This window comes from Durio zibethinus, chromosome 9 (genome assembly GCF_047325235.1).
Source record: "Durio zibethinus cultivar Kanyao isolate XHJ-2024 chromosome 9, ASM4732523v1, whole genome shotgun sequence".
NCBI lineage: Eukaryota > Viridiplantae > Streptophyta > Magnoliopsida > Malvales > Malvaceae > Durio > Durio zibethinus.
In genome coordinates, this window is record NC_143170.1 from 4,404,114 (window position 1) to 4,426,427 (window position 22,314).

Sequence of the window (22,314 nt, forward strand, 5' to 3'; positions counted from 1 at the left end):
TAAGTAAATAGTTTACCCTCTAATTTCTTTTTTTTTTAATCCCCAATTCAAGTTTATATGATTTTTTTTTAAATTATACAATATGATTTTTTTTTAAAGAAATGCTTTTCTTCATCATTATATATGGATAATAATTTCCAAAGTGATAACAATTATCACACATCTTTCAAATGCTACTTGCATCTGTCATTGACTAGACTAATTCATTCACAAAACATTTTCCACACTCTAATAATAGACCTAAAAAGTTTTGAGTAGCTAGTTAGGCCGCCTAATATATATAATTTGGAAACCTTCGAACATCATAATCTTACCCATATCCAACATTATATCACTTGCTGGGTATAGCATGGACAAAAGGTGTTTTGGTTAAGAAATAATCATTACATATAGTCAACTTTGTATCACATAAAAGATTTTCAAGCCAATTTCGAGCATATTTTTGTACAAAGAAATCGCAATACAAGAAAAGAAAAAATAATTGCAAGTATTATGATTTGTTCTTTAGATTTATTGAATATCACAACTTAAAAAATTCCGAATTTTCAAGATTTAAATCATTCAGTTAGCAAAGGTTTCGGTTTAATGCTCCATTGAAATCTTAATCAGTTGGCTATGGCTGGTCAGTGCGCATGATCACCCAAAAACCCGACATATATTCTACTTCCTCTGTTCTATCACATTATTATCAGTACAATTTAATAATGATCAGTTCAATTTGCTGGACGTTGTGCCCCATGAACTTGGTATTATCATGTTTTTCATCGATAAATCTTTCGAGAATAACTGTACGTTTCACCTAATTTCTTTGCCTTATGAATTTCCAAATTTCCCTGGTTCAATCACAATGTTTGCCATATAAACATTGTCTCAATTAAAATACAATATATGTATCAAAATTATTGCTTTTAATTACTGGTTGATCCATGAACTATATGATGATGATGATGATGATGATGATGATCTTATGGCAGACCGTGCTTTAAAATCTTCCAAAATAGGCTGTAAATTATAATTAGTTCGTGAAAGAAAACCTTTAACTAGCGACAAGGAACGAGTCTCTAGTCTTTAAAAGAAGATAGTTTCATTGCTTCATGATTTGATATGAATTGCATAGTACATAATAATTTATCGGGACTATTCTTCTTCATGCTAAGAACCAAAAGGAATGAATATGGTCATCATCAATCAAAAAGGGAGGACCGATGGTGGGACTTGTTAAAAAGGACAATGCGTGTTAAAAAAGACAGGAAAATATGAGCCATATATGAAAGCATTAGTAGCCTAATAGTCATGATCTTGTACTGATTATTTGATGTCTTATTTTTGGCCCCATGTTTTTCTGGGTATCTCTCTATCTCTTTTAGGTACATAACAACGTTTTTACACGACAATCCCCTCATAATCAGGGTTCGATACATCTGTACAAGGACATATCTCATTTGGTAACCACACCTAGCTCTGTCCAGGGGATAACAACGAATCAATCGAAGATTTTCACGTATGGCCCAAGTAGAGATGCGAGCATGTGTCATTATGAACGTAACCTTTTCCATTATGCAAAAATCATGGACACGGTGTATGGTACCACTCGAAGGAGATTTGAAATATATATAGCACAAAATTTTGCATTTAAGTTTGATTTGATTCGATCAGCTGCTAGCTCCAGCTTGGCCCCGTGCATGAATTTAGGACGTGTGAGAGTGATGTGAAATGCACGAAGCCAAAGCTTTTTAACAGAAAAAAAATTGAACATATCCTTAAAATTTTGCATACAATAGCATCTTGCTTTTATTTTGATTTTATAAGTCTTGGATTGAGACTTGGGAAAATGGGTCTTTATTGTAACAGAAAGGGACGATCACAATCGATGTTGGGGCAATAGACAAAGTTGTTTCAATGTACAATAGTTTTCGCAAAGTACCATTAGTGTCTTTCAATCCATGTGCATTTCACGTGCTGTTGACTGGTTGCTTATCATATACGATTACCCTATTCAAGGGCAAGGGGAAAGAATCGGAAATGGCCCCCAACCCCAAGTTCAGATAATGAAAAAATTCACAGACAAAAAGGCAAGGTCGTCTATGTACTTTGTTATCATTCTTTTTTATCATGAAAAAATTGTTAAACATTTCATTTAAAATTAATTTACAGTAAATAGAATGACCTAACTTAAATATAAAGTTATAAAAAATTGAAAATTTATTAGATATGAAATAATCCACTTATAAAAAATTAAAAATTTATTAAATGTAAGATAACCTACTTTAACATGCCTCATTACCTGTAGGTGAAAATGAAAGAAGTCTTTTACATGACAAATTAAGAAATGATAACGGAAAAAAATCTTGATTTTGATACCATGTTAAACATCAAATTCACAATCAATCACTAACTTATTAGAAGACAGTTCAACAATATCTCAAGTATGAGTTTTCTCAAGAGCCTGAAGCTCCTCTATCATTGTTTGCTGCCACATAGGATTAAAGACAGCTTCACGAAAATTATGAGGTTCATGTAATGCGACTAAAGTATAATAACAGTGAAAACCATGAATTTGAGTGTTAGATTCTCTTAACCAGGTGGAATGACGAAATGAAGGTGGTATGTATGGGGAGGGGACAACTGTATCAATAGGAGCCTCAATTAGATTAGACATAGTATGAGTTAAATAAGACAGATCATTATTTGAATCAAAAGTACCTAGGATAGATCACTATTTAAGTCAAAAGTACATATAATAGTCTCTTCATTTGAAAAACAATAAAAAAATGAATCTAAAAAAATACATAAAGAAGAACATGATGAATGTAATAAGGATACACTAGTGCACTTTTTATGTTCTCAAAAAACTACACGTCTTGAGATGTGAAGAGGTTTAAACACTGGATCATAACATCTATACCCTTTGTGTTTTATAATACATAACTTAAATATTAAATTATAAAATATTTATTAGATGTGAGATAATTCACTTTAACAAGCCTCCATCATGTATAAGGCTTATACCTTTTATGTTTTATACCATAACCTAAATATAAGATTACATGATATTTATTAGATGTGGGATAACCCACTTCAATAGGCCTTTATCATGTGTAAGGGAAAATGAAAAAAACCTTTTACGTATCAAATTAAGAAAGAGCAACAAAAATTTTTTTTTAACTCTGATACAATGTTAAGCATCCAATTTAAAATCAATTGACAATAAATGAGGGGCTTAATATAAATATAAAACTACAAGAAATTAAATATTTATTATACGTGAGATAACTCACTTTAACAAAAATCATGCTTTTTTTTTATCTTTCTTTTTTCCCTAACTAAAAAGGAAAACGAAATCTATATCTTCCTTTGATCTCATCTCTGACATTTTCTTCATTTGAAAATGAAAACTCGTTCCTTTCATTTGAATATAAAAATGTATAGATGGATTAATGAATCCATAGATAAATAAATATGCGCGTATGTTTTATGGTAAAAAATATTATACCATGATACTCCAGTTCAATCTGAAATAGCTAATAAAAACTCAATTTTCATTATCTGTCACCTTTGCATGTAATTTATTCTATGTGAATTCATTCAATTTCAATTAACTCCACACGATCTAGATTTTGTGCCTAAGAACTAGAATAATTGAAATTTTGGTTTTAAATTTTTTCAGGGGCAGGTTACACAATAAAATTTATCTTATTTCTTCTCATAACTCTCTATTTCTTTGATTAAAAAAATAGAGATTTTATTTGAATTTTTTTTTTTTTTTTGCAGAAATATGAAAAGGAGTTGCTTATAGTAAGAGCTATTGGCTTATAGCCTTACAGCAATGGAGTGTCTGCGGAGTCGGTATTAATTTATGCCTAATTGCACTGTATATAATTCCTCTAACTATATTTTTTAAACGAATCAGATCTAATCTAAGTTGATCTTGTAAGAGATTCGCTATAGAATGAATACGCTTATTGTTCGAATGATTCATAACGTCAAATATACCCATTCCAAAATATATTTCAATCAAATGATTTGCAGCTGCCATTATATCTCGCGGAAACAAAAATGTATTGTTTTTCCTGTTTACTTTCTTCATTCGGGAGAGGCTCGCTTATCTTCATTTGTATTGAATAAGTTTAGATAAACATCCAATCAATGTTCCACTGTTTTTAGCTTCCTGCTTCATTCACCTAACCCTTTTAGCTTTTCAATATAGTATGATTAGTCCTTTTTGACACACAATTCGTCGCCATATACTTTCTTCTTGAAATGTAAAATGTTGTCCGATTTCGCTCGTCCTTCGAGTTCCATGGACGGTTTAAAAAGAAAGTGTCATGGGCACATTGTGCAGAAAAGCAGAGCTGTTATTATGTTTATTAAATGTATACAACGTGAATGGCAACAAAAAAAAAACTGTATATAGAGTGAATTGTGATGTGTCTGCATCAAATTTACTGGCCCACTGCAAAGAAAACATATTACTACTGGATGGCACTAGCAAATTAACTCAACAAAATTAATGCAATCAACTTCAAGCATGCTGAGCTTTAGATTTGTCCTCCTTTGTCGATTGGGTTAAGGTGAGCACTGTCACCATGGTGGATATTCGATCCATATGGGTTTGAATATTCCATTAGTGGTTTAATACCGTGATCAATTTTATAAGATGTTTTGGAATAAAAAGTGAAACCCAAACGAGATCAAAACCATATTTCAGTTAAACAGTTAAAATTTACACATTGCTAGCTCTAGCTTATTGCTAGATCGCCATATAATAGCAACGCATGTCAAGATTAAGGCATTGGGATTCGTAGATAGCAAACACCAGCTATACTTACATTTAAGTCCAGCATATCTAACAGGTTGGTGAGACTTAGCAAATCTTAAATTATGCGATTAACGTTTCAACTTTCACACTTATTTTGGTCTTTTTTAACAGCGCCTAGGGTGCACTTTGACCTTCAGAGGGTTAGCCATTTCGCAGGAGAGCCTAAGCATTTCGGTGAGATCAACTGGATTATCATCTGATTGCATCCACTCGAACTCATGCAACAAGAAGCCGACCCAGAAGCTAACAGTGGCCAAACCCAAAGTCTTTCCAGGGCAAGTCCTACGGCCTGACCCGAATGGAGCCAACCTGAGGTCAGACCCCAGCACAGAGAACTCCACATCAGCACTGTCCTTGGACACGAATCTCTCTGGCATGAACTTGAGTGGGTCTATCCAAACATCTGGGTCCCTGGTGATGGCCCACATGTTAACCATGGCTGTGGTCCCAGGAGGCACGTGATATCCATCAATAGTAGTGTCTGTGATTGCCAAACGGGCCCAGGATAGAAGTGGGCCAGGTGGGTGCAGCCTAAGAACCTCCTTCACCACTGCTGGCAGGTAAAACATCGATAGAATGTCTGATTCCATCAACGGCCGTGATTTCCCAACAACTTGATCAAGCTCGGCCTGCACTTTTGATTGGATTTCAGGGTGAAGCACCATTCTCGCCAATATCCATTCTATTAAAACTGCCACAGTATCGGTTCCTCTAAATATCATCTCCTGTGCAATGAGAATAGCATGATTAAAAACAAGCAGTTAATTTTCTAATCAAAGAGAATAATGCTTCGTTTGTCGCTAAGAAGTTCTTGAAAAATCTAAGGAAATATATAGGATGAAATAATAGAAAAGTCGTTAAATTTTATCATTTTATTTAAAAAAAATTTTAAATTTTAATTTGTATTCAAATAAATTCATAATTTTTAATTTGTAAATGAATAAATCTTTAATATAAATCAATTTTTATTTAAAATAAAAATTTAGTTAAATACAAATAAAATATTAATAATTTATTTAGATACAATAAAAATATAAAAATTTATCAAAATAAAGTAACTAAATTCGGAGATTCACTAAATATATATTATCAGAATCTAATCAACAAACCGATCCCAAATCATTATCAGATTACATCTTTGATTCTTTTCCCATGCAATTTCACATATAGAAAACATCACGCAAGAGAACAAAAACATGCATATAATAACAAATTGGTTTTCTTTATTAATTATTATCACATTAAGTTTGTTGCTTACCCAGAGAACGGCAATCATCTCGTTGTCCGAGAGTCTATCGGGTCCATTGAGAGAAAGTAAAACGTCCACAAAATCATGGTTTCTTCTTCCCGTTTGGAGTTTATGTTCTTGAATGATTCTGTTCACAAATTTGTTCACTTTGGGAACAAGTTCTGAACATCGAAGCCGGATTCTTTGAAGGTCTAAACGAGCAAGCCATGGAAGATGATCAGACCAATTGAGCTTCCCTAGTAGATCGTAACCTTCTTCAACGAGCTGGCTGAGTTTTTGAGTTTCACTATTTGATGAGCCCAGTTGATATTTACTACCGAAAACTGAGCACATCATGTTGTTGAGGGAAGCTTTCTTGATTATATCGCGTACAGAGAACTCTCCACCACGACATGCCATTATAGAAACCATTTGGGAGGCGATACTGAACCTCTGTGCCTCGGTGGAGCTGATTTGTTTAGGAGAAAAGAGATGTGTTGCGGCAATTCTTCGTAGAGTTCGCCAGTAAACCCCGTAAGGAGCGAAGCCAATCGCTCTGTTGAACATTAAACTATATGCTGACTCTTTCACTGGACGATCAGCAAAAACGGAACTGTTAAGAATCTCTTTGGCTACATCAGGGTTGCATGTAATGATAACCCGAGTATCACCCAAGCTAAAGGCCATGAGCCGCTTAGCCCCAAAAGACTTGGCAGCAGCAGAAAGCTTGCGGTGAGCCAGGTTAACCATGAGGTTCATGCTTCCAACAACAGGGAACCCTCTTGGCCCTGGAATGATATTGTTATTGAGTTTTGTGGCTGACCTTTTCCGCAGCCAAAAATGCTTACCCCAGGCAGGGCCTCCAGGGTAGAACCAGAAGCACAGAGACATGGCCAGCCAAGCCATGCAAAGGAAAAGAAGAAGCAAAATGAAGTTTTGCGAGGAGAAAGTTTTGCATTTGGAAGCAACAAACAAAACCCAGAAGCAATCAGAGAATGTTTCCATGGAGAAAGGAATTATAAAATGGGTATTGAGGGATGGATGTTTGTTTGAGTGGGTTTAGTTTTCCTTTTTGGGTTAAACTATGAGATGGGAGGTTTGTTTATATAGAGATTTTTGTGGACTGTAGAAGTAAAGGTTAAACAGCCTAGGGCTTTAATGAGTTATAACGGAAATAAACAAAAATCAAAAGTTTAAAATTGAAATATCAATTTGCGCCGCCACCAGCACTAATAACCGAAAATGAGATTTGAGAGCCCATGCCCCATACTCATTTCAGCTAGCATTTTTTTTTTTTGGAAAAAAATCAACAAAATATGTGGAATTAGCTGTCATCTTTTTCCATAGCTATAGCTATCAAATTAATATCAACAAAGCCTACTATTAGTATATTACTATATTCTACATCAGCAGCCCATCAATTGGCTTTTTGATTTGCATCACTATCAGAATTTAGGCATCTTGGCTCTAGTGGTCTGAGCTACTCTACCTCCAGGCAATATCACTTGATTTTATACCCTAATTTTAAACTGCACTATGTACGAAAGTATACTTATATATAAATAAGTATATATAATATAAATTTTCTTAAAATTATAATATTTATTAACAACTCAAAAAATATATATATATTTAAAGTTATATAATGTCAAACATAATAAAATCTAATATAATATTTGCTTTGAACATAATACTTTAACATATAGAATGAAATTAAAATTAAAATATCAAAATAGACATTTAATATCTTTTACTTAAATCGTACAAAAAAAAACAATTAATATATATGGAGGGGTAGGCTTTAAAATTAAAAGTTATATCAAAGTATAGGAAAAATAAAGAAATGATTAAGTTCCGGAATAATTTTGTTGTTTAAGATTTATTTTTAAATGAAAATTTTGAGAGAATCAATCCCAACTTATATGCTAGAAACAAAGTGGATAATTCTTCTAGTAAAGCATGACTAAGTATTTTTTTTTTTTTAGTTAAACCCCTATTAGATAATGCTAGTTTGAAGTCGTACCATGTACAAGTATATAATTATATTAAAAAATTAATTATAATATAAGTAATAAACTTTATATAAGAGTAATTGTTTTTTAAAGTTCACATGCATATAAACATTTTTTATTTCAAATGAAATAAGAAATATTTATCACAATTATGTTTACTTAAAATACATAAACTATTTAAAATATATAAGTTCATTCGAAATGTTGCACAAAAAAAAATAACTTTTCAATGTTTTACAAATTTTCAAATATAGAATGAATAATAGTATTAGAAAAAAAAGTTAATAAATTGGAGAATGGTAGAAAGCTACAGTCAATGCGTATAAGATAATAAAACGAATTATATAACAATTCAATGTATTTAAACTTATTCACGTCATAGTTGTGTAAAAAAATAAAAAAAATTTTATATGAAATTAAATAAACAATTACAATAGCAAAAAAATAATTAATAATATGAACGCCTTTTAATATAAAATAGGCAAAAGGGTAAAAAAAAATTCCCTAAACTAAAATTCAAGCCCTTATTTTTTTCAATTAATTAAACCCTCAAACATTTATTTTTATTAATTGAGTAATTGTTAGAGGAAAAATAGTTAATTATTTTCATCCAATCAAGGGTTTAATTGAGTAAAAATAGATATATAAAGATTCAATTGGATAAAAATAAATATTTAAGAATTTAATTGATTTGAAATAAAAAATGTAAGACTTAATTGATTGTAATAAAATATCAATGACTTAATTGATTATTAAATTTTTGTTTTGAGAACTTTTTTAATCTCATGCATATAAAATATTGTTTCCTTTGATATAAAAAACTAAAACAATAAGTTTGCTTGGTTGAAGATTGAAGGTGTTCCTATTCATGGTTGGTGCTATGACTTATTAAAAAGAATTAGGAACTTATGGGGAAATTTCATATCATTGGATGACAGCACGTTGCATAAAAGGAGGCTGGATACTGCCAAAGTTTTAGCCTAATCGAGAAAGATTGTCCTCCCCGGATCAAAGTTGAGGTAATTATTAAAGGGTACCCTAAATCAGAGTTACCATTGAGGAAGGTCCGGACTTCCTTTGGAATTTCGGTGTTAAAATGCTGTTGACAGGTAATCTTCAACAATCTCCTTCAAGTTCAAAGTTCAATAAATAAATCTTTCTCATACAAAGGTATAAATATCTATATGTGTTTGGGATCAATTGTTATTTATTATTATTATTAATTTTGATTTTGAAACGTTAAAAATTAAAAAATATGAGATTCTAACTCTCGATTGAGGATAACTTTTTGAGTATGAGATTTTAATTTTCGATTAAGAAAAATTTTCATGACAAAAGCAAAAAGTTTTGGGTTAAGAAAAATATTTAAAATGAGATTTGTAAAAGTATTTAGCTTTAATTAGAGAGTAAAACCTTTTTCAAGATGAGATGTTTTTAGTTCAAAAAAATGATTTTTAAAGTTTCAAAACTTTTATTAAGGAAAAGTTTTTCCAAAGAAAAGAAATGATTTGTAAGAAAAGAAAAACAAAAGTTCAAAAAAAAAATAAGACCTTTTGATGAGATTTTAAGCCTCGTATGAAGAAAACTTTGCAAAGATAAAGTTTGAAATATTTGGATGATTTCAAAAAGAGTTGGTAAATCTTGGCTAAGGAGCTTTTTCAGTTTTAAAGTTTTATAACCTCTATTTAGAGAGTTTTTTTTTTTTTTTTTTAACCATAAGATGAAAATCTTTGATGCGAATTCTCGAGACATTGAATTTTAGATTTGAACTTTTTAAATAAAAATATTTGAATTTTGGATATGAATCTTTAATATTTTCAAATGTGAATATTTGAATCCTTAATGCGAATCTCGAAAAAGTATGCAAAACTTGAGAATCTTTCGGTGAGAATCTCAAATTTTCAATTTGAATATTTGAATGAACCTCTAATCTCCTTCAGATAAGAATTTTTTTTATATTTTTAAAATTGTTGAGCTTTTTGTTTAAAGAAGTATTTAAGTGTTGGGATTTATAAGATCTTTGAGCATAATCCCTAAGTCCTCTGGAAAAGATTAGTAAGTCTTTTGAGCTGAATTTGTTTTCATGTTGAAATTAGTAAGACCCACAGCCATAATCTCAAGTCTTTTAGGCAAGATTCGTAAGTCTTTCGAGCTGAATTTGTTAAGCAAAAGTGATAATATATTTATATTTTTTAGAAGTTGTTGAGCCTCTGTTGAAATAAATTTTTTATATTTTTCAAAAATGATTGAACCTCTGTTGATAAGATCTTTTTATATTTTAAAAAGCTATTGAGCTTTTGTTTAGGAGAACTTTTTATGTTGTTCAAAAAGTCTGAGTTTCTATTTAAAAGAGTTTTTTTTAAAAAATGTCAAGTTGGTTATTCAGATGTAATGGATATCTATGTCTTTGCACAATTCATATTTTACAAAAAATATGTAAAAAGAGACAGCTGTAAATACTATATTTAGTTTATGATATTTTTTTATTTAATTTTAGGATTTTAGTATTTTGTTTAATTTAGGATTATTTATTTTGTTAATTAATTGATTTATAGTTTAAAAAAAAAGAAAAAAAAGAAAGAGATTGATTTGGTTTGAAGTCTACTGTTCTAATTGAAAAAAATGTATTGGGTTAAGAGGTGGACTTAGATTAAAAATCTAAAATTAACTTTGATTAAGAGATTGAAACTAAAAAAATCTTTTCCTCTTGTGATTTGGATTAAAGGCATATAAAAGGATCTCATGAGGATGAATCAAGAATCAATCAAAAAAATCAAAAAAGAAAGAGTAAAAATAAAGCAGAAAAATTAAGAGTTTTTTTTTTTTTTAGTTTTTGTTAGTGTTTTAGGTTTAGATAATTAAAATTTTCTTTTCAGAGTTTTACGTTGGGGAAAGAAGTTAAGAAAAAACACAATTATAAAGGCTTACGTGCTTTGGAATAAATTGTGACTCAATTTTTACTATTTATATTTTACTTGTCTTTTTTTTAAATTCTAGTTATCTTTTGTGTTTTATCATAATTGTCTATTTATTTGTTTGTTTGTTTTATTTAGTTTGACTATTTATGTATAATTTTTAGGAAAAATTAGAAAGTATTTACAAAAAAATAAAACAAAATAAAAAATTAATAAAATTTTTGAGAATTAATAATAATTATCCAAGAATGAAATTTTTAGAAATTTCAAATGATAAATTTTTTAAGAAATTTCTAGGTGAAATTTTTTTAAAAATTTATCCTAAATGGAGAAAAATTTAGATAAAGTTTTAATAATAATAATAAATATTTATTTTTAATTTTTAAAAAATATGAAAATATGTATATAGGCAAATTTAATGAATTTTGAGAATAAATACTAATTATTCAATGATGAGATTCTTAGAAATTTTAAATAGTAAATTTTTTAAGAAATCTCTAGGTGAGAAATTTCTCTAAATTTGTCTCAAATGGTAGAATAATTTAGATTAAATTTCAATAAAAAATTGTATTTTTTTTTCAAATAAAAATTAAGAATAAGACAAAAAAATTGGGAGAAAATATTTGACAATCATCCAAGGATAAAATCTTAAGAAAAATCACAAATGGTTGAATTTTCATAAGATTTCTAGCTAAAAAGGTTTTTTTCTAAATTCAACCTAAATAGTGGAAGAATTTAAATGAGACTTTAAAAAAAATTGTCATATTTTTTTCTTCCAAAGATTATGAAACTTGTAGGAGATTTTTTTAAATAAACCCAAACGGTGAAAAATTTAGAAATAAAACTTGTAAAATAAAAAATAAAATTTCGATGATGAAATTCTTAATAATCGCAAAATGATGATTATCTAAAATATTTTTATGTAAGAAAATATTTCTTATTTAAGTCCAAGTGTGAGAAAATTAGATATATTTACAACAAAACAAAGTTAAGTTTTTTCGGTGACGAAGTCTCTTTAAGAAAATAAATGAGATTCTTAAATACTCTTAAGGTAAGAAAATATTTTTTAAAAAATTCTGCTAGATTGATAGAAAATCTTAGCAATTATTTCTAATATTTAAATGTTAAAATAAATATTAGTAGAACATAAATCCTTAGGATAACTTAAATTAAAATGGTATCATTTTTTAGGATGGGTATTGTAAAGGTGCTATAACCTTCCCTATATGTAATCAAACTCTCAAACCCTATTGTGATTAGTAGACCAAAATATTTGTTTAGAGATCTTTAGTCAAGTTTAGGACATTTTAAAAGGGTAGATTCATCTAAGTGGCCAATCACACATTAGTAAAAGATTAGTGACAACTTCTTAGATTGCGTCTAGTTATAGATTTTCATATCTATAAGTTATGCTAGTTTAACAACTCCACTGGTCAAAATTCTTCCAAAAAGAATTTAATAGACTCAAAAGAGGTAACAAATGGACTTAATCAGTGAAATTTTTTTTTACAAAAAAAAAGACATATAGAAAGATTGAAATAATAAAAAAGGTATAGAAACAGACCATCAGGGTTAACTAGGGGAGGCTTACATATGATGTTACTTTGGAATATTTTATGTGACGTGCAAGAAAGAGTAAGGACATTGTGTTTCCTAGAGACTGAAGAATTGACCATTCTCCAAAGCCAACTCCCCAAGATCCTTTGCTAAAGGTAGAAATTGCAAAAGAAAATTCTAAACTACGAGAGGTTAGCTTGAATAAAAACATAAGCGATTGAAGGACAAAATGAGAGAAAGTTTGAAGCTGTAAGAACTGAAAATCTAGAGCATCAGTAAGTAAAAAAAATAATGGAAGGCTTTATTCAATAATTTAGATAAGACACACTCATCGGTTACACTCGAGCTTGCTTGACTTTTAAAAAAAATAAATTATTGAAAGTAAGGGTAAAAAACTGACAAAAGGCCACTGCTAGGGCACACAAACATAACCAGATGGTAGAAAAGATAGTGAAATAGTGCATAGTACTGGTAGGAGCTTTGACTAATGAATGCAAGAAACATGTTAAACAAAGTGAGTAATGGAAAGGCATATGCACGAAAAAATAAAAACATCTAAGGCATCTCTTTGATCAACTATGCATGGTTGCAGACAAAGCAACAAATATGGAGAAAATGTGGAAGAATTGATGGCAATAGTGCAACCAGTAAGAGATCATGGGTGGCGATTGTTTGACTTCCTAGATGATGCACAAGATCATTACCAGCAAGCTAGAAAGTTCATAAAAAGGCATTAGAATAATGTTTAGGAGATATTAGAATTGATGTTTAGGATGTTAGAATACTGTTTTGGCTTTGTTAGGATGTAGTTTTGAAATTTTATTTAATAAAGTTTCGAATTAAGATTTCTTTTATCAATAAAGCTGAGACACCCCATTTAGTCAGGGTTTTTTTTATTTAATTTTAAGATTTTACCATTTTTTTTAGTTTAGGATTATTATTTTGTTAATTGATTGATTTATGATTTTTTTTAAAAAAAGAAGAAGAAGAAAAGAAAGAGTTTGATTCGGTTTGGTGTTTAGTGTTTTAATTGAAAAAATGTATTAGGTTAAGAGGTGGACTTAATTTAAAATCTAAAATTGACTTTGATTAGGAGATTGAAACCAAGAAAACCTTTTCATATTGTCATTTGAATTAAAGGCCTATAAAAAGACCCTATGAGGATTAATCAAGAATTAATCAAAAAAATCAAGAAAAAAAGAGTAAAAATAAAGCAAAAAAATTGAGATTATTCTTTAGAGTTTTCTAGTGTTTTGAGTTTAGATAATTAAAATTTTCTTTTAGGAGTTCATTGTTAGGGAAAAGAGTTGAGAAAAAACACAATTACAAAGACCTGCGTGCTTTGGAATCAATTGTGACTTAATCTTTGGTAGTTACTTTTTACTTGTCTTTTTCTTAAGTTCTAGCTATCTTTGTATTTTATCATAATTGTCTATTTATTTATTTATTTATTTGACTATTTATTTATAATTTTTAGGAAAAATTAGAAAGTATTTACAAAAAAAATAAAACAAAATAAAACATTAATAAATTTTTTGAGAATAAATAATAATTATATAAGGATGAGACTTTTAGAAATTTTAAATGGCAAATTTTCTAAGAAATTTTTAAGAGAAATTTTTCTAAATAAATTTTTCTAAATTTTTCCCAAACGGAAGAAAATTTAGATAAAGTTTTAATAATAATAGTAATTAATATTTATTTTTAATTTTTTTAAAAAATATAAAAATATGTATATAGGCAAAGTTAATGAATTTTGGGAATAAATACTAATTATCCAATGATGAGATTATTAAAAATTTCAAATAGTAAATTTTTTAAGAAATCTCTAGGTAAAAAATTTATCAAAATTTATCCCAAATGGTAGAATAATTTAGATTAAATTCCAAGAAAAATAATTGTATACTTTTCCCAAATAAAAATTAAGAACTAAAAAATTTGGGTAAAAATATTTAACAATTATCTAAGGATAAAATCTTAAGAAAAATCACAAATGGTTGAATTTTCATAAGATTTTTAGGTAAAAACTTTTTTTCTAAATTCAACCCAAATGGTGAAAGAATTTAAATGAGACTTGAAAAAATAATTGTCATATTATTTTCTTTTCAAAGATTATGAAACTTGTAGGAAATTTTTCTAAATAGACCCAGATGGTGAAAAATTTAAAAATAAAACTTGTAAAATGAAAAATAAAATTTTGATGATGAAATTCTTAATAATTACAAATGAATGATTATCTAAGATATTTCTATGTAAGAAAAAGTTTCTAATTTAGGCCCAAATGATTGAAAAGTTAGATATATTTGCAACAAAACAAAAACAAATGATTAAGTTTTTCCAATAACGAAACTTCTTCAAGAAAATAAATGGGATTCTTAAATACTCATGAGGTAATGAAGTATTTTTTTAAAGAATTTTACTAGATTGATGGAGAAATCTTAGCAATTATTTTTAATATTTAAACATTAAAATAAAGACCATTAGAACATAAATCCTTAAGATAATTTAAAATAAAATGGTATCATCTTTTAGAATGGGCATTGTAGGGGTATTATAACCTTCCATACATATAATCAAACTAGTAAACCCTATTTTGATTAGTAAACCAGAACTTACTTTTTTAGGAATTCTTAGTCAATCTTAGAATATTTTTAAGAGGGTAAATTCACCTAGGTAGCTAATCGTACCTTAATAAAAGATTGGTGGTGACTACTTAAATTATGTCTAGCTATAAATTTTTGGATTTATACGTTATGACAATTTGATGACTTCATTGGAAACCTATAGAGAGTCAAGCCATAACATTTTAAATTTATTATATTCTTTGATTTAATGGTCTTAAAATGTAAAGATTATGTTATTTGTTTACAAACATTTTTTTGTCTTTTATTTGATTAATGGGGGTTTGAAACCTATGTGTTCCTTCACACAGACTATTACATACATTTGCATTACATAAGCTTTATTCTTGGGCTCCGTCCCTTTTAAGAGGGAGTAAAGTACCTACGCTTTCGTGAGATGATAATCTTAGCAATGACTAGTGAAATACAACTACTCAAATTGAATCTTTTTCATTGGTAGCCTTTGATGGCTAAAGATTAGAATGCCTTACTAGTTTGTGATAGACAATGATGTAAGGAACAATTTAGGAACCTTTAGTGGTCAAAATCACCTAGTCCTGCATATAATCAATACTTAAGAAGCCAACCTTAGGTTAGAGCTATATCTACCCATTATTAAAATGTAACCCTACATAGGACATATGAGTGGACTCTTTGAATTTCATTTGTATCAATTTTATATGAAATTTTATTTGATCTCTTATTTATTGTTAAGTTGTTGTATGTCATATTTTAATACAACATTATTAACATAAGCATTCATCTATGCATTATAATATAACAAACATTAGCATATGCATTCATTTATCGATTCATACATTATTGTACATACATTTATGTGTTTATGTTTTATAATTTGTTATATCAAACATTCAATGCATTTATTCATGATGCTGAAAATTTATGTTTGAGATGTAAGAGAGTAACTACAATTTAATAATAGTAGAATATGATTACTGGATTAAAATGGATAAAGGTTTACCACTAAAACTAGACATTAAGGGATATAAAAACATCACACTAAGCAATTTAATCAAGGACACAGAACAATAGAAGTTCACCACTTTAAGAAATCTACCTAAGAGATACAGAACTTAAAAAATAATCTAAAAGATTGCTTAAGGATAAAAAAAACTTTATTATGCTTTCTATCAAAGAATAATAGAAAATATATAAGCTAGAAAAATCTTTCCAAGTATGAGAACTTTCAAATTGCATTGCTAGAATCATGCCTAAAATCATGAGATTTGTATGTGAATATAATCTGTCCATTTACTTTTACAAATTACATGATAATGAATATGACCACAATCCCATCTATATTCATGCTTTTCTTTTTCAGCTAATGTAAACATAATTTTTCTATTCTAGCTCACCTTATTTATGCATTTATTTAGTGAGTTTGGACCAAAGATAGACCCATCTTATTTTTGGACAAGTTCTTCTTAATCTCAACTTAAGTTATAAGATGTATTGACACTCTAGTGTTAATTTTCTCTGGTTAAAAAAAACTTATCCTCAAGTCTGAACTAGTATTCTCGCCATGATATGGTGACAAATCAGCAACATTAAAAGTAAAAGATAATTTATAAGTGTTGGTAAGCTTTATCTTATAGGCATTCTCTTTAATGCGTTAGAGAACTCTAAATGGACTATCTGCCTTAGGTTATAATTTGCCAAACTTTCTTAGAGAAAATCTCTTTTTCTGTAAGTTAATCCACACCAAATTACTTTCTTTGAACTTCATATGTCTTCGATGCATGATTATTACCCTTTTATATTTTTTATTTTTTACAAAATTTTATTCTGAACCTATTCATGAAAAATTTTGATACTCTTGGCTCTTTCTCTACATCTTCATCAAAATACTGGTTAGTATAAAGTTGAATTAAAACTAAATGATAAATTACATTCTTACCAAGAATAATTTCAAAAAGGCTAATCAATGGTTTGACTTGATGAATGGTTGTAGGCAAACTCCACTTGTCGTAAAATAAGTTCTCATTGTTTTAGTTTCTTTCCCACATAACTCTTCAAGAAAATTTCTACCTTGTTGGGTAAAACAACTTATGGGATAAGGTTTATGTAGTGTTAAATGTCCTTTATTGGTGGTAAACCAACTGATAACTTTTCTTGAACAACATCTTAAAATTCTATCAATAATGGTTGTATTACTACAGAGGGCTCTTCACTATCTTTATTCTCCTTAGTCAACACCGGTGCATACATAATACAGCCCATCTTAATTTTTTTTCTATAACTGTCCTTGGTAAACAAGTTACTTTTTTTTTTTGGTTGGTTTTGACATCATCATGGGTTTGGTAGGGCCTAGGATGATTTTGTATCCATTTTTCATAAATGTGTAAGTGTTACGTTAACCATCATAAATAACCTTTTTAATCATAATACCAAGGTCTTTCGAGCAGTAAATGGCAAGCATCCATTGGAGTTACAACACACCACACTTCACCCTTGTATTGTTTCCTATAAAAAAAAAGAACCAAACACCTTTTAGTAATCTTAATTTTTTTTTTTTGCAGCCAAGATAATTTATATGGTTGGAGGTGATCCACTACCTTGAAGCGTAATTTCTGAACCATAAAATAGAAATAATATTTTTAAAACTTTCACTATCAATTATAACATCACATACCTTCTCATGGGCAGTATACCAAGTATGAAACACATTTTTTCGTAACCAATCTTCTTCCTTAGCAGGTGTGGTACTCAAACTACATTATATGACTAAGGATGCTCCACAATCATCATAGGTTACCTCTTTCTTCCCTTCAAGGTTTTGATTCTTTTCAGCTAGCTTTTCTTTATTTTTTTAAAATTTTTCTTCTACTAAAGCTACAATCTTTCTATTTGGGCATTCTGAGACAATATGTCTAGGCTTTTGACATTTAAAACACCTTTTGGTTTATTCACTAGACTGAGTCTTCTTTTATTGTCTCTTTACCTTAACAGTAAGCTTGCATACATTATTGAAAGTCTAATAGGGTTATAGTTGCACCACATTAGCTATTTCAATTTTCAATCTTCCAAGATAACAGATAATAGTCTACTTCTTCTATTCCACCAATTTGTATTTTAAAATGCTTGCCCTATCCAAAGACCTATGAAAGATTGATCCTGTTGCTTTCGTTTCTATTAAAGAGGGCACGATGAAACTTCAACTCAATCTCTTGAAAAGAGAAGAGGACAGGTTTGAAGTGGGACTAGATCCCTAAGCCCAAGGAACTAGTATTCTGGAATGAAACTACGGAGTCCCTCTTCTTTCAATTTTTGCTCCTTGGATTGGATAGGTATCGTTATTACTTACCTTTCCGTCACAGTTAAATGATAGTCGGAGTCAAGAAAGTAATCCAGTGAGAGAGAAGAAGATGAATGTGCCATTTCTAGGGATGGGAAATTCTATGGATGGAAAATTTGATAATCATAGGATATCAAAAGTAAATAGCAATATCCCTTCGTCATAAGTACTCTATGAAGTGGTCAAACTCAATTGTATACTCTTTTACTTAGAGATTTCTTTACTACAAGTTATGGAGCCTAAAGAAGACATCTTGCTAAAAGTTATTTGAGAGATACTTTTTTTTCAACTATCTTTTCATCTTTTCTTAAGTTGTAATTTTTCTCCTGCCTTATCTTTTTCTTTTCTTTTTTTAGATTTTTCCATCAAAAGGATATATGCTTTTTGAGTGTAATGGCCATTAGCTTTACCTTGCGATGTTCAGGGGCATCATAGTATTCAAATATGTGTTTCACTGTGTGTAGCCAATTTAAGAAGATACATACTTTTTGAGTTTGATGGCCACTAACTTCACTTTATGATGTTCAGGGGTATCATGGTATTCAAATATGCGTTTCACTGTGTGTAGCCAATAAAAAAATTTTTCAGGTTGCATATTTTCCTCGAACTCAAGAATCTCTATATTCATATTGAATATGCTAGGTTGAAGTTAGTTTCTGCATAGATAATCTTTGACTTACCATGGGTGAAATACGATGTTATCATCAAAATTATTATTGTTTTCATGGTACGGATTAGTTTTTTTTCACCTTTTTCATTCCTCTTTTATTGTCTCCTTATCTCCTCTTTTTTTTTTGTATATGTAACTGATGTTGTAGTTAAATGATCTGTTATTACATCTTCTCTATGAGGGTATCCATTGAGTCAACATTGGTAGTTGTTACAATGTCAATATTGGCTTTAACATCTTCTGTTGGTGCTTGACGATGATGACCTATCATAGCTCTTATACCAATTTGATACTAAAAATTGATATTTAAAATGTAAAGATTAACTGTAAATAAAAAATTCACAAAAAAGATAACTCAAAAAAATTGAATAATGGTAAAAATGATTATTGGATTAACAAAGATAAAAGTTTACCACTAAGAGTAAATACAGAAACATCACCCTAAGAATTCTAATCGAAGATATAGAACAATAAAAGTTTATCACTCTAAAAAATCTACCTAAGAGATACAGAACTTGAAGAATAATTTAAAAGATTATTTAAAGATAAAAAAACTCTATTATGCCTTTTACCAAAGAATAATAGAAAATATATAGGCTAAGAACATCCCTCAAAGCATAGAAACTTTCATATTGCATTGCTAGAATCGTGCCTAAATTCATGATATTTATATGTGAATATAATTTGTCCATTTACTTTTATAGATTACACGATAATAAATCTAACCATAATCCTATCCATATTCATGCTCTTTTTTTCTAGCTAGTGTGAATATAATCTTCTTATTTCACCCCACCTTATTTATGCATTTATTTAGTGAATTTAGACCAAAGATAGGCCCATCTTATTTTTGGATAAGTTTTTTTTAGTCTCAGCCCAAGTTATAAGATGTCTTGACATTTCGATTTCAATTCATTCATGCATATAAGATTCTTAAACAAGTTAGGTTAATCTTGAAAAACTTTAGCATAAATATTTAGTGATATGTGTATGCTAACTATGGTATAAAAGGTTCAAAGATAGTTCCACCATATAAAACCTCTTATTTTTCACTAATACAACACCAGAACATGAGCTATACTGATGAAACAAGAAAACTCAAATCATTTTGACAATATTGAAAAGGCTCAAGAAGAACTCAAGGGAGAGTCGGATAAAATTTTGAAAGCTTTGAATAAGTTGAATAAAGGAAAGAAGGTGGAAGAAGTTTTAAGTCAACCTGAGCATCTTGTGTAGAATGTAATTAATTCTCTATACCATTTAAGATTTAGCCTTGATCAAGGCCAACCTTCTCAAAGCTCATAAGTAAATTTCCTTAGAGCCTATCCATACGCTAACCTAAGAATGTAAATTACTATTACCCAAGGTCAGTTTCAAAGTTATGTTAATCCAATCTTTAGAAAGAAAGCCTTAGAACTAATCTAGGTCCTTAATCTAGATTATCCAAAAGAAAAGAGAAGTTAAAGTTAAAAGTGATCGAGTCAGTAAAAGACTCGAAGGCTAACCAAAAAATGAATAGGCTTGAGAAAAGGTTATGAGCAACGAAAAAAATTGATTTCTATGGTTCACTAGATGCTGCTGGGCTTTGTTTAGTCCTAGATGTTGTTATTCCTTTAAAATTTCAAGTTTAAGAGTTCGATAAGTATGATGGTACAAAGTGTCTGATAACTCATGTTACCATGTATTACAAAAAAATGACTGCTTATACTAGTGATGAAAAGTTCTTGATACATGTATTCCAAAACAGCTTTACTGGTTTTACGATGAGATAGTATGTTCAGTTGGATTAGTCTCATATTCACTCATAGCAGGAGCTAACCCGTGACTTTATTAGTCAATATCAACACATAATATATTTAGCTATTGATTGTCTCTTTTTGTAAAACATGAGAAAGAAAGACACTAAAATTTTTAAAGAATCTGTCTAAAGATTGAGGGATACTGTTGCCCAAGTTCAACCACTGTTTACTGACAAAGAGACCATGATTCTATTTGTTAGTACTCTCAAAGCCCCATATTATGAAATGATGATTGAAAATGCCACTAAGAATTTACTGATATGATGATTTTTTAAGAGATAATAGAAAATACAATCAAGAATGGCAAACTTAAAAGAAGTGGTACAAATGATGCATAGAGAGATGATGTGCCAAAGAAGAATGAATGATATGTTCAAGTTATGATTTATGATGGGCAACAAGCTAGAGGCTTCACCCCATGTCAACCTTATTCAATGTACCCACCTTATTACCCTTTTATAAATAACTGCTTTTAAAATCCTTATCTTTGCCAACTTATGCAACAATTAGGTTTTCATGCAAATCCTTGTCCTCAAACAATTGTTACCCAATTTGGAAGCAAGTGAAAAAGATTAAGGAATAATCAAGAGGGAATTTCAATCCAAATTTCTAACCTCTTGTCTTTACTAATAAAACACCAATTCCTTACCTTTGTACTTTTAAAAACAACCCTAAATTCATTAACAAGAAGCTATGATCCAAATAGTAGATGTGATTATCACATGTGGGTAATTGGACACTCAACTAAATTACGCAGGCAATTGAAAGAGAAAATCAAAAAACTTATCAATAATGGCACTTTGACCACAGAGCTTATAGAGCAATGAAAATCTATTTTACAATAGTTTTTCTTTTGAATATGAAGCACCAAAAAATTTGTGTGAAGATTTTAAAATTTTGAGTTTGTTGTCTATGTTTTGCTTTGACATGTACATAAGTTCTTGCTTTCAATTTTGGTTGTATATGAATTCTTGCATTACATGTGAAAATAATCTTGAGAGAATTGATAATTATTGTCAAGAATGAACATACCCAATTGTTTCATTTACCATATTATACTCCAATTCAATTGAACACCATACGATTTTAAAGCCTAACTTCTCAAGTTTCACAAATTTTATTTTCACTTGATCCAAAGGGATTTCAATATTAATAATCTTTATTAAGGCTATGAACAATGAAATTTACAAAATCTTTGTAAGTTAATATATAAGGTACTCTTTTAAAGATTTTGGATTTAGGTAATTTGATAAATGTTAATACTATTCTAAACACATTACTACCCATGTTTCTTCACAAATCTTAACCTCTTTAATTTTTTTCTTAAAGCATAATTATTGAAAGGCTATATCCATTTAATATCCTTATTTGACATCT

General features: G+C 29.3%; 1 protein-coding gene across 1 annotated transcript; it reads right to left on the bottom strand.

Moving 5' to 3' along the window:
* Nucleotides 1-4,763: 4,763 nt before the first annotated feature.
* Nucleotides 4,764-7,126, bottom strand: LOC111315815 (cytochrome P450 78A9-like). The gene is made up of 2 exons (XM_022917847.2): nt 6,078-7,126; nt 4,764-5,544 (listed from the first exon to the last, which is right to left on the bottom strand). The coding sequence occupies exons 1-2, from the start codon at nt 7,050-7,052 to the stop codon at nt 4,924-4,926; spliced, it is 1,596 nt and encodes a 531-aa protein (XP_022773582.2). The 5' UTR covers nt 7,053-7,126; the 3' UTR covers nt 4,764-4,923.
* Between the last annotated feature and the right edge of the window lie 15,188 nt (nt 7,127-22,314).